Source organism: Leopardus geoffroyi, chromosome D3 (genome assembly GCF_018350155.1).
Source record: "Leopardus geoffroyi isolate Oge1 chromosome D3, O.geoffroyi_Oge1_pat1.0, whole genome shotgun sequence".
NCBI lineage: Eukaryota > Metazoa > Chordata > Mammalia > Carnivora > Felidae > Leopardus > Leopardus geoffroyi.
In genome coordinates this window covers 77040692-77054485 of record NC_059339.1, presented here as the reverse complement: position 1 = coordinate 77054485, position 13794 = coordinate 77040692, and the positions used below count along the sequence as shown (strand labels likewise).

The following is a 13794-nucleotide window of genomic DNA, read 5'->3' as shown; positions in this document are numbered from 1 at the left end:
GAGAACACCAGCGCTGGTAGCTTTGCTGTAAGGATTAAATGTGACGATGTCTCTGAAGTGTCCAGCCTGGGGGCTGATACACAGAAGGGACCCAAAACATATTCATTGTCTTTCTCCCTGCCTGGCTTGCCCCCTCCCCACCCACCTCCCCCAAATTCCCAGAATCCATCTTTGGGCTGCGTACTCTGCCCTAACTACCACGGGCCAGTCGGCGCGGCACCCAGATCTGTAGTAACTCAGACGGCAAATGCGGGAACCCAGTTGCCATTGGATTAGGCTGGGTGATCGGAACTAATCCCTCCTGTCCCCAGTGAGAACTCCCTGTGACAGCTGGCTTTCCTGCTGGCTCCCAAGGCACCGGTTACCCATTATCGGCGTGTGGGCTGAGAGCGCCTCCCTGACCCCTTGGCAACAGCCTTCCTGTGGACAGCAGCCACACCACCGGCTATCTGTACGGGGCCAGATTAGCCAAAATAAAACTTGGCGTCAGTCAAGGGCTTTAAACACTCAAAGCACTCTCCCGTAACCTCTTGCCTGGTTCTCTACTTTGAGAGGAAGGTATTTCGGTAATTTTACTGATGTTAGTGATAGCAGCTAACACTTGTAGAGTTCTTCCTATGCCATTTAGAGGAGCTTTATCCGTAGTCCCTTAATTTTCCTACCAACGAAATGAAGTAGAGACTGCTCTCATCCGAGTTTTACGGATGAAGGAACTTAGAGCAGAAGTAAGCTAGTAAGCGGCAGGGCTCAGATTTGAACCCGGGAACCCGGTCCTTCATCGCCACATCCTTCTACTCTTCTGTGAGGGGCCCTGCCCATTTTGGAATATCTATCAAAACGTAATATGTGAATGTTCTTTTATCCAGCAATTCCATTTCTTGGTATTTAGTCTCGACAACCGCTGAGGTGCCCAAGGAAGCATTTAGCAGGGTGAAGATTCTTTGGGACACACTTGGAAGTCTAAAAAACTCTAACCTAGCTATGTGTCATCAGTACAAGAACACACAGATGAAGCACACTTATTGCCGCGCTGTGCAATACTGATGTCACTGAGCAGTTTTTAAAAAATGATGCAGCCCTTTATGGATTGGACTGACATTGGAAGTTTGCCAAAGCTTATCACTGAGATAAGCCAGCTGCCTGGGAATATACCCAATTCAATGCCACGCATGCAACAAAATTGTGTATATATTTAGATGACTATATATGTATGTGGATAGAAATGATATATATTTATATATGTAAGTGTTATATATATTGTTAAAATATATTTGTATATAAAGATAATAGAGTTATAAAGATCTATTTAAAGTTTATGTATTTATTTTGAGAGAGAGAGAGAGAGAGGGAGGGCAGAGAGAGAGGGAGAGAGAGAATCCCAAGCAGGCTCCGTGCCATGAGCACGAAGCCGGATGTGGGGCTCAACCCCATGAACCGTGAGATGGTGACCTGAGTCAAGATCAAGAGTTGGACGCTCAACCGACTGAGCCACCCTGACACCCCTATATATATATATTCAGATGACTACACACAGACCTGGACAGAAAGATGCCTGAAAGCCTAGCAAACACTTCCTCCTGAAAAAGTACTGAGATGAGGGCCAGCGCAAGTGGGAGACTTTGCTTTTATACGTATTTTTGCAAATAGGGACGAATGCATTTAGAATCTGTGTAATTGAAGGTAAACCGATTCCTTTTATTTTTTTATTTTTTATTTTTTTTTAAATTTTTTTTCAATGTTTATTTATTTTTGGGACAGAGAGAGACAGAGCATGAACAGGGGAGGGTCAGAGAGAGAGGGAGACACAGAATCGGAAACAGGCTCCAGGCTCTGAGCCATCAACCCAGAGCCTGACGCGGGGCTCGAACTCACGGACCGCGAGATCGTGACCTGGCTGAAGTCGGACGCTCAACCGACTGCGCCACCCAGGCGCCCCAAACCGATTCCTTTTAAAAAAGGAAGCGACCACCGCTGAAAAACAAAATAAAGTCATGCACATCTTGTGTTCTTTCCAGTTAACATGTTACCTCCCCAAGGTGTCTGTGAATGCCACTGCAGCCCTCCCGCCCCCCCCCCCCCCCCGCTAATATCAGTAATTCGATATTAGTTGCCCACGTCTAGCTGAGAATGAGAAATCGGTCTTCAAGTGTTCTAACCTTCAGAGGAGCCATGAAACCTGAACCACGGCCTGACTTAACTGTCCTCTCCCTTGTCGTCAGCACAGCCCTGGCTGGAACACCGTGGCGGCTGAACCGTCTCTGTGGGTCACATAGCACGGTTGTCAGTGTTGTCACCTGTGGGACTTCACCGTCAGGAAGCAGGCACCTGGAGAGGCGTCGCAGATGACACATAAGGTCCCCGGTGTCACCCCAATTCTTGTGGAGCAGTTTTGTCCTTTCTTCCCTTTCTGTCCGTAGCAGTGGACCCTGGGAAGGGGAGGGGCCATGTAAATGACTCTCACAGGTGAATGTTCTACCAGGAGAAATTTTTAGACATTAATTGGTATATCGCTTTAAAAACAAATTACTGTGGTAACCCACAGCAGAAAAGGAAACTGAGGAAACCAAGTGACGTCTTTCCTTAAAGCCTACTGATTACCACCTTGAAAACGAGTTATGTAGCACATTCTCCCTATGCCATTTACATAGTTCTCTGCTTTTACAGATGAAGAACTTTGACCAGGTAAGTGGCAGAGCTAGATGTAGATTCGTCCCTGGCAAGTGACAAAGCCTGCATTTGATCCTCAGTCCTATGATGCTTCCCGGTCAGGAGAATTCTCCAGCCCCCAGAGCCCTTCTCTTGCTACCCTCCCAATTGTCTGAGTAAGCGTCCTGGGAATGTGGAGAGCCCAGGGAGTCCTCCTTCTGCCCCGACAGCTGCTCCTAAGAAGGGCTGCAGAATGACGTAAGGAGGACTGAATCCCGACCCACGCCACAACACGGATGTGTTGGAAACGTGTGCTAAGAGAAAGAAGCCAGCCACAAGGGACCACATAGCATTTGATCCTGTTTATTGGGAAATGTCCAGGATAGGCAGATCCACAGGGACGGACGGAAAGTAGATTAGTGGTGGTTGCTTGGGGCTCTGTGTGTGTTTGGGCGGGGGGTGGGGAGGGATGGGAAGATAAGGACTTGAAAGCCAAGGAGAATGGGATTCTTTCTGGGGAAATGAGAATGTTCTAACATTGATTGTGGCGATGGTCGCACAACTCTGAACACACTGAAAGTCATTGGACTGCACACTGTGAGTGGGTGGATTCTACGGCGTGTGAATTACAGTTCATTAAAGCTGTTTGAAAACAAAGCGTCGCAGAGCCATCAGCCTCGCTGTCGGTCAGTTGAGCTAGTGGGTTCCACTGAAGCCACATTTGTTTTTTTTTTTTTTTTTGAAATAATTAGCAAGCACTACATTTTGTGCCCGGTGCTGTTCTAAGTACTTTACAGGCAGTAGTAACTCATTTCATCTTTATAACAACCTATGAAGTATCCAAAACTGTTTAGCCTCCGTTTTACAGATGAGGAAACTGAGGCACAGAGAGGCTGGGACACACTTGCTGACGATGCTAGTAAGGAGTGCAGCCAGAATGTAAACCCAGGTACCTGACTCTAGAGCCCTTAACGCCGGATGCCGTGTTGCCACTCAAAAATGATAAGTGGGGTGGGGGTGGGGGCCTGGGTGGCTTAGTCGGTTAAGCGTCCAACTCTTGATTTCATCTCAGGTCCTGATCTCACGTTTGTGAGATCGAGCCCTGCGTTGGGCTCTGCGCCGACAGTGCGGAGTCTGCTTGGGATTCTTTCTGCCTCTCTCCTGCTCACCCATGCGCGCAAACGTGGACACGCTCTCTCAAAACAAATAAATAAACTTAAAAAAAAAAAACAAAAACCAGTAGACGAGGTCACAAATACAACTTGCATTTCCAGTTGTGAAATAACCGTAAACATTTTAAATTGGATTTAGATTCTGTTCTTTTTGCCCTATGCCTATGTTTAGCCCTAAAATCGTTCAATAATCCTGAGAAGCATCAACTTTCTATCTCAAGTCAAATCCACAGCTCTAGCTCCCATCACCTGCTCAGACGTCTGAAAGGGATGAGCAAATACACTGGCATTGACCGAAAGGCTGCCTCTTTCCGCGTGTTTGCGGAGTGGGGGGAGGGGCGGCATTTCCTCAGCAGTGAAAGGACAGCAAGTTGCCATTCATTTCCTTGGTTTTCTGAGCACTGTGCCCTCGTCTGGCTTAGTCATCTCTTCCTACAGGGATGCAGCGGCGCTCGCCAAGTCTTCTGTAAACATCGCCATCCTTGTGCAAGGTGGCTGCCGTGGAAGTTGTCCCCTGGAGTTATTTGCTTTTTTTTTTTTTTTTTTCCAACGTTTATTTATTTTTGGGACAGAGGGAGACAGAGCATGAACGGGGGAGGGGCAGAGAGAGAGGGAGACACAGAATCGGAAACAGGATCCAGGCTCTGAGCCATCAGCCCAGAGCCCGATGCGGGGCTCGAACTCACGGACCGCGAGATCGTGACCTGGCTGAAGTCGGACGCTTAACCGACTGCGCCACCCAGGCGCCCCTGGAGTTATTTGCTTTTGATGCTTCTTTCAGCCTTGCTGAGAGCAGTTTTTCCGTTAGGCATTTCTGTGACTTCTAAGTAAATAATAATGCACGTCAGCTCTGGCCTTTTTATACCTGTTGGAACAACCACGTAACGTCTAAATGTACGTATCGTGTAATCTGTGTCTATTTGCCATCTTGCAGATGAAGTTTCTTTCTGTTCTGTGCGACTAACTTACCATCTAGACCAAGAGGGACTTAGGACGGTTTTAAATGGGACACCTGTTAACCAGGGACCCGATGGGGTCCAAACTGCACAACTGTGTTTAAAACGTCCTATAACCAAAAAGCGCTGGAAATGCAATCCAAGACTTTTTTTTTTAAATTCTTATTTAGTTTTGGGAGAGAGAGAGAGAGAGAGAGAGAGAGAGAGAGAGAGAGAACAAGTGGGAGAGGGGCAGAGAGAGAGAGAGGGAGACGAAGAATCCAAAACAGCTCCAAGCTCTGAGCTGTCGGCACGGAGCCCCATGCGGGGCTTGAACCCACAAACCGTGAGATCACCACCTGAGCTGAAGTCGGATGCTCAACCGACTGAGCCACCCAGGTGCCCTGCGATTCAAGCCTTTATTAAAGAATGTCGAGAGGATTAGGGGAGCCTGGGTGGCTCAGTCTGTTGAGCGTCCTACTTGAGTTCAGGTCATGAATGAGTGAGTTCGAGTCCCGCGTGGGGCCCTTTGCTGATAGCTCAGAGCCTGCTTTGGATTCTGTGTCTCCCTCTCTCTCTGTTCCTCCCCCGCTCATGCTCTGTCTCTCTCTCTCAAAAATAAAGACTAAGAAAAAACCAAAAATGTCGAGAGGATCCAATTAACGATCATAGCGTCTCTTTCTCAGTCTCTGTGGCTCAATCTCCCCCGCATAACCCCGCGGCTTTTCAGACTTCTCTCCCAGCCCTTGTGCTGTGTTGCAGACCCAAGCGGTTGTCTTCCTTGTTGATGCAAAGATACTTTCTTCTTCTTCAGCTTTACGGCTCTTTCTGCCCGTTGCATGCATCAGCGGACCCTCAGGTCAGAGCAGAGTTGCTTCCTGTGCACTCCTCGTGAGGAACGGAAGGAGGTGTGTTCTCCTAAATCAATTATTTCTACCCTGCTATTCCGAAAGCTTGGGTGCGTCACATAGGGGCAATTTGGGAATGCTTTTTTGTTTCCAAGAACTACACTTCTTCTAGACAGAACACCTTGAGATTAAGGAAATGCTGTGGGAACATCAGGGGTTGCAGGAAAGGCCTCAAAGGGAAGGAAGGGCTGGCAGAATGTTCCAAGGGCCGCGTCTACCAGGCAGGGGCGGCCTTGAGGTTCCACGATGTGTGCCCCACACGGGGCCCCCATGCCCAGAAGGCTCCCAGCGCTCAGGGTGGCGCTCTGTTGTTCCCATCTCGAATATCTGAATCCTTTTTGCACAAGCAACTCATTTTCAGCTTGAACCAGGTTCTACCAAATCGGAGAATTGGTTCCAAATGGTTAAGAAGCTGTTCCACCCATATGGAGAAGGGTTTCCCCTTCTACGAGACAGTTGTGGCCATTTAGATCCAGCCTTTTTCGCCAAGAGCTTAGCTCGCGTCTGCTGTAGGACCCTCAGCATCCGCAGAATCACCATTTGCAGGTCTAAGTGCCTCCTCCCTGTCTGTGCTAAATGTATCCGATGGTGGTGGGAGCCTTCCTCCTCCTGAGCTTCGTGGCATGTGAGAACAGCTCACCAAGCGAAGGGGAAGTGGGAGCTTCCTGTTTGGATAGAGAGAAACGTTATTTCCAAGCATGGGGCTCTCCAAAGAGCGCTTTTGACAGAGTGGTGCCAGCACGGTACGTGGAGGGTAGAGTGGAAAGGGCCCTCGGGGTTCAGACAGACCTGTGTTCTTAAGGCTGCCGCGCATCTGTGTGGGTTGTGCACTGCACAGCTCCGGGGACAGTATCAGCCTGCACAGCCATGAAGGGCGCCCCAGGGCAGCAGCCACTTGAGCTGTGTGATCCTGAGCAAGTTGTTGAATCTCTCTGAGCATCAGCTTTCTCATCCTTAAGATGCAGGAGGTGTTGGGGCGCCTGGGTGGTGCAGTCGGTTGAGCGTCCGACTTCAGCCAGGTCACGATCTCGCGGTCCGTGAGTTCGAGCCCCGCGTCAGGCTCTGGGCTGATGGCTCAGAGCCTGGAGCCTGTTTCCGATTCTGTGTCTCCCTCTCTCTCTGCCCCTCCCCCGTTCGTGCTCTGTCTCTCTCTGTCCCAAAAATAAATAAACGTTGAAAAAAAAAAAAAAAGATGCAGGAGGTGTTAATAACCACTCAGGCAATTTAAAAGAGGTGAAATGAGATTGCATACGTGGTGACCAATCAAGTGTTAAATGCCTGCTTGTATCAATGAATACATACATGCTAACTCACTGCCCTCCTGGGGGCGCTCTTCCGGAGCTCCAAGGAGCACTGCTTGCCCAGTTTCAAAACACCTCCAACCCCCCCCCCCCCCGGAGATTCATTTGCATTTAAATAAGGCCTCTTTTTTGGAGGCGAGTGTGCCTACGCACTTTTTGAGTCCCATGAAGAGACTTTGAGGACAGAAAGAAAGATGAGAGAGACGTGACACTGGCTGTGGGCTCAAGCAGTTCTCTCTCGGGGTGGATTAGTGGTTCTCCGCTGGGGCTGCCCTCCCCAGGGACACTGGAAATGTCTGCGGACACTTTGGATTGTCGTGACTCGGGGGAGGGGTGCTGGTGGCACCCGGTGGGTCGAAGCCAGGGGTGCTGATGCTACCATGCACAGGGCAGACCCCACAATCAGACATCCAGTCCAAGGGCCAGCAGCGCCGCAGGTGAGAAAGCCCGCCCGAGGACTTCCCATCTGCCCACCAGCCCAAGTGCCAGTGCCCGGCCTCCGACGAGCCAGGGCGTGCTCCTTCTGTCCCTAAGGGCCATTAAACGAAACTCCCAGGACAGTCAGAGGAGCCCCAGAACAAATGTTGATGTCAGGGATTTGTGTTTTTCAGATTCACGAGGCACGTAAGGATGACAGACTCAGGAGGGCCCCGGAGGCGCACCCTTTGTTTTCTATCTACGTTGCTTTCCCAGAAAGTTCCTGAGAAGTCAGACGCCGTGCTTCGCTGCATGATATCTGGTAACCACCAGTGGCTCATTCTCCTCTGAAATCTCTCTGCGGACCCGGGTTTTTGGTTCACAGAGGCATTATTAAAAATCATTTGTGAAAATGGCCTGGGAAGTCTGTTCCGAGTAACCAGTTGAACAACTAAATCCTCTATGATTTTCTTTTCCCCCCGAAGGATTTCTTTGAGTGACTTCCTGGATAGAGCCTAGTGATCTTTTTCACTTCGCCTTGTGGTTCTGGGTTAGGTGACTCCCGCCCTGGTTATTTTTTCAGAGAATCCATTCTTAATTTCCTGTGTACATAGGAATGTCGTGAGTAACTTTCCTTCGGTCGATTTATTGGAACCTTCTTGACCACTCTTTCCTTGATATCCCCCAAACCAGCTACATACATCTCCCACTGCCTGCCTTCGTCGGGCATGCTGGTCAGCAGTGAAGAGGTAAAAACCAAGGCAGGGGGTGCCCAACGGAGGAGGAGCAGGGGGCTGGGATTCTCCCTGGACTGGAGAATAAACAACCCAGACCTGACCCCAAATTGGTGCCCCCGGTGGTAAGAAGGATTTCTTATTAAACGAAAATAATAGAAGCAAAATAATTGGGTCAGGAAGTGGTACCTTGTACCTTGTGGATTGTTTCCTTTCTTGGACCGTGTCTCTACCTTCGAAAACATAGAGGCACCAGTGGTCTTTCTGGAGGGCGCACAGAAAACTCTTCTCCCCTGAGATCCCTTTTTCTAGATGAGGAGAGGAAAAGAGCCAGCTTCTGAAATGGCCGTGCTTCCTTAGCTGAAGTCATAACAAAACCTTATCTCTGGTCTGGGTGCTGGGGTGTCCACCTGTGAGTGAGTTCAGCCTCTTCGAGGCCAGAGCGAAGCCCCCATCTTTCTTGGCATTTGTCCGTAGCCATTCAAATAGAGGGCCGGACACACGTCCACCACTGAACCTCCATGCCGTGGCCCCCATGTGTCCTCAGGAAGCCCCAGTGTTTGGACGTACCCTAAACTTGGCTACCGGTCCCCACACACAATGGCGAAACATTCTGGAGGTGGCTCTCCATGTGTCACCTGCAGGTAGGCTTAAAAAAACAAGGGTAGGATTTTTGGGCGAGGTTTCCAGCAAGTGGAGGGAGAAAAGAGAACCACCCACAAAGGTACAAGATACCACTTCCCTGTGTGAGTCTCATTTCTGGCTGATTATTCAGATCTATACTGCACAAGAGGAAAAAACCAGTCAGCCGCTAAGAAACTGGGGGCATCAACCAGCCCTGATCGGTCTGAATGAAAAAATTGGAGTCCAAGAGATTCGAATGAGTGTCCCGGGCCCAGCTCATGCACACTTTATGTACCTTCTTTTATTTTTTATTTTTTATTTTTTATTTTTTTATTTTTTTTTCAACGTTTATTTATTTTTGGGACAGAGAGAGACAGAGCATGAACGGGGGAGGGGCAGAGAGAGAGGGAGACACAGAATCGGAAACAGGCTCCAGGCTCTGAGCCATCAGCCCAGAGCCCGACGCGGGACTCGAACTCATGGACCGCGAGATCGTGACCTGGCTGAAGTCGGACGCTTAACCGACTGCGCCACCCAGGCGCCCCTGTACCTTCTTTTAAAAAAAAGGAGTCCAGGATATACAAAAAAGGAGGAAGGAGAGGATTCCTGAGAAGGAATCTGAGAAAGCCGACTGAGAGGGGGACAAAAGGCTAAGAACAGGCAGAAATGAATTGTAATCCCCAACCTCCTTGGTGGTTTCTCAGGGAAGCTCATTTTTGGTGCTTTAGTCACTTGCCTGGAAGGGACTCAGCCAAACCACTGGGGAAGAAGGGTGTATCCTTGCTTGTAGATCTGTCTGCTCCTAGTTCCGGGGACCAAGTAGTCAGGCGGGCGCTACCTGAAGGGGGAGGCCAGGAGGATCACCCACATTTGTGGTGCTGGCACAGAGGTAGCCTAGCTGGGAGACGCCCCATCAGACAAGACACAGGGAGGGAGGCAGGGGCTCTGAGCACCGTCAGGACGGGTCCATGGTGCAGGGCCCAGAAACACGTGGGGTTCTTCTCTTCGTGGTGTCTGGGGCTGCTCACCAAAAATCCTGTGGCAAGTCAGACAGAGACACAAGAAGGATGGATCTAGAACACTGTTTTGTTTCCCAATACTGGGCTTTCCTCCTGTAGACAGGGCACATTTGGGTACGTTTTCAGTGTTACGGAGGCTAGGGGGGAAGCTCATTGGGACACACTGGAAACCTTCCTTCGCGGTCACAGGGGTAAAAAATCCCAAGGGGTGAATGGAATTCCTGGGGGTTTCACCAGATTAGTCCATCAGATCTGGTTACCGATCACAAGGGCAGGAGGAAGCCCTCCTGAGGGAGAAAGCGTAGGGCGGTTTCTGTGACGACACCAGTCAGGTATGCACAGGACCGGCCCGGAAATCATACACGCCTCATGAGGGGACTAATCCACTAATGTGCTAACCCACTCTGTTCTTGCCTCTTCTGTGCCACGGCATACGCGCAGCTCCGAGCGCCGTTTAAGGATACTTCTCCACAGGTACAGTGACTTCCGTGCAAATAGGAAATGAACATTTCAATGGTTTTCTTCAATTCTTTGAGTAAAGAGGGAACCAGAAAGTAGGAACATTAGAGGAATTAGGTATTTATAGGCAGTTTAATAAGGGAATGTTAGGATAAGATTGCTGGACTAGGTAAAACACCGGTTAATGTCCTGTAGGGCGATAAACCAAGACTCACGGGGTTATCTTTTCTGCCAGGCAGGGATTATTTACGTCTCTGTTGGATAAAAATCTACAAGTTTGTATGTAACTTCATTAAATCTGGGAGTTTAACCATTTTTTAAGTTTCTTTATTTATTTTGAGGGAGGCAGAGACAGCGTGAGCAGGGGAAGGGCAGAGAGAGAGGGAGAGAGAGAGAGAATCCCAAGGAGGCTGCACCCTGTCAGCGCAGAGCCTGACGCGGGGCTCGAACCCACAAAACCGGGAGATCATGACCTGAGCAGAAACAGAGTCAGATGCTTAACTGACTGAGCCACCCAGGTGCCCCAAACTGGGAATTTTAATCAGTAGTAATCATCAAATTAAACGATGTATATTCCCCTAGGTGATTCTTAGGTGGACCCTTGTCCCCATAGGACACGGAAAGAAGATATTATCCACATTTTTTCCTCATATCCAAGTTTTAGATAATTTTTCTTTTTAAAAAAATGTTTATTCATTTTGAGAGAGAGAGAGAGAGAGAGAGACAATGGGGGAGGGGCAGATAGAGAGGGAGAGAGGGAATCCCATGCAGGTTGCACGCTGCCAGCACAGAGCCCGACTCGGGGCTCGAACTCACAAACCGGGAGATCATGACCTGAACTGAAATCGAAGAGCTGGACACTTAACCGACTGAGCTACCCAGGCGCCCCTAGATGATTTGTCTTAATAGCTCCTTAGGGTTAGGGACAGCATTTCATTTTGTAGGCCTCATCCACACCCCTGCACAGGATCATCTCAGGTACATAGCTTGCTCAATAGTGCTTATCGGACGATGCATTTGAATCAATGAGGGAGATTTTCCAGTTCCCCAACTGACATAGTTCAGCATGTCCATCCCTATGGCTCATTACTCACTCCTGTTCATTGCTTTATGATTTTCTTTTCTAAAAATGCTTACTGCAATAGGAATATTCTTCTGTTGTCATTATCAGGTCAGCCCAAGCCAGAGGTAACTTGGTATAAGAATGGCCGAGCCATAGATGAGTGTGGCATTGTTTCCAGTTATGAATTCTTCCAGAATCAGTATATTCACCTGTTACATCTCTATCGGTAAGTAGACGTGCCTCTGTGGACTGTTTACAAAGGTCCCTGCATTGGGTCATGTGCTGGTTGTACCGGGTAATGTCAAAAGATTGACTCCCCTTTGCTTTTTTGCATCCTAACATTAGATGCCATGAGCAGGCATCAGGCAAGGCGTCCAGCTGAGCTCCTCTAAGTGGCTTCTTTGATGGAATTACAACTTCACCTAGAACTTTATTCGAGGTGGTCCAGCCATTTTCATTCACTGAAAGAGCTTTTCATTTAATCTTATTCCCTCTGGAAAGTCAAGAAACACAACCTGGTTTTGGCAGTCGTGAAGGAAGAAGGAGTGGCTGGCCATGAACCCACAGCCCATTGGTGATGGACAGAAGGCTGAAAACCATGCCTTCTGGCTTTATTGGAGGAAGTCGTATGGTCTAGCATAGTGGTTTCTATTCTTTTTTGTTTCCCCAAGAACTATTCGGATGAAATCAGGAAGCTCCATGTGGGAGGCAGAGAAAATGAGAACTGCTTTGGTTGAGGGTGGGTGGAGAGTCTTTGCTCTTGGTCCCCCGTTGTTGCTGAATTGGTCACAGTGTTCCTTATGGGGACTGTGAGGAGTCCAAGGTCTGCAGAGTGTGGTATGAACATGACTGGGAGGCATGCGCATGTGCTGATAGACTTGGGTTTGAATTCTGACTCTACTGTTTTCTGTCTGTGTGACCTTAGCCAGTTATTTAACCTCTCCCAAACTAAATTTGTCGATCTGCAAAATAAAAGGAGTGCTGAGAGAATTAAATGATTTTATGCTCGTCAAGTTCTTGGTGTGTAGTAGTTGTTCAATAAACACTCGCTTTCTTATCTTCGTATCCACTCTTTTGTTTCAAAGTATTCCCAGAGATCACTTTAGCACGTTGGAAATCCTTGACTCAGCTGTCTTACAGAATAGCTAACCTGGTATTCAAGATGCTCGTTTATTCATCTACCATGTAATTCTTTAAACATTATTCATCAAGCAAGTGTAGTGGCAGCCATTTTGCATAATGCTGGGAGTAGAGATGAACAACATAAACATTGTGTATGCCCTCATCAAACCTCAAGTCCAGTTCCAGTGTTGCCAAGGCCTTCCCCTCCCCCCTCTTCCTCCCGTTCCACTTAGAATCCATCTCTACGGTTCACAGTCATTCTAGTTACCCATGGCTCTGTCTAGCCTCAGACATTCTCTTCTCTTTTGCACAGGCCCCCCTTTGGTGTTTATTTATTGCTCAGGATTGACAGTTCGGTAGATTTGGGCCTCCAAGGTGCGGGAGACTTCTCTGTCTCACACTAATGTATCCCCTAAGGAGTGGTACAATGCACCATACATATTTGTTAAGAGGATGAGTGGAGAGATGTCGTATATATACCATAAATATATATGTTGTTAATTTAGATCAGCATTGGCAAACTTTTTCTAATTATTTTTTATGTTTATTTATTTTTGAGGGAGAGAGAGACAGTGTGTGAGCAGGGAAGGGGCAGAGAGAGAGGGAAACCCAGAATCTGAGGCAGGCTCCAGGCTCTGAGCTGTCAGCACAGAGCCCGAGGCGGGGCTTGAACTCACAGACTGCGAGATCATGACCTAAGCTGAAGTTGGATGCTTAACTGACTGAGCCACCCAGGCACCTGGCAAACTTTTTCTATAAAGGGCCAGGTAGTAAATATTGTAGGCTTTGAAGGCCAGATGGTCTCTCTCACAGATACTCAACTCTGCCATCATAGTATAAAAGCAGCCACAGACAATATGTTTTTTTTTTGGGGGGGGAGGGGTATGGCTGTGTTCCAATAAAACTTTAATTACAGGAACAAGTAGGGGGCCAGATTTGGTCTGTGGGCCATAGTTTGCCAATCCCTGTTCTAAATGGTAAGATCCTTGAGTATCTACGTGCTACCTACTTCTTTGTATGTTTTCCACTCTTGCCTTTGTCCCCCTGAACATTCAATCCGTATTTCTTGATTGATTAATTTTAGTCTCGCACTAAGCTAAAATATTATACTCACTTTTTTAGCCAGAAGAGAAGCTTAATGAGTATTCTTTTACTTATGGAATGCCATCTAAGAATTGTGGTTTGTTGTTTGCTATTTCTACAGGACCAGGAATGTAGGGAAAACCTGTGTTTGTAGGGTAAGGGAGTTAAGGGATGGAGGGATGAGAAGGCCAAGATGACACCCCGGGGCAGGCGGGCAGGTTAAAATGGGAAGAGAAATTTAGGAAGAGAACTTGAGCCGTGGACGGGGCAGGGAGTCCTCATTCTCTTCTCAGAAGTCCAGCGGGGCTGGA

General features: G+C 48.3%; 1 protein-coding gene across 11 annotated transcripts in view; it reads left to right on the top strand.

Annotated features, from left to right (window-relative positions):
* ALPK2 (alpha kinase 2) overlaps nt 1–13794 on the top strand; it is a 150896-nt gene that overhangs the window by 41906 nt on the left and 95196 nt on the right. For 4 of the 11 annotated variants that reach the window (XM_045458303.1, XM_045458300.1, XM_045458299.1 and 1 more), the window contains 2 exons: nt 7574–7701; nt 11387–11504. In XM_045458303.1, the coding sequence (XP_045314259.1) occupies nt 7593–7701; nt 11387–11504 (227 nt within the window). In that variant the 5' untranslated portion in view covers nt 7574–7592. Of the gene's footprint in view, nt 1–2532; nt 2683–3514; nt 3596–5567; nt 5662–7573; nt 7702–11386; nt 11505–13794 lie in introns of those variants that run through there. The other 7 variants (XM_045458293.1, XM_045458301.1, XM_045458304.1 and 4 more) reach the window with 3 other exon arrangements.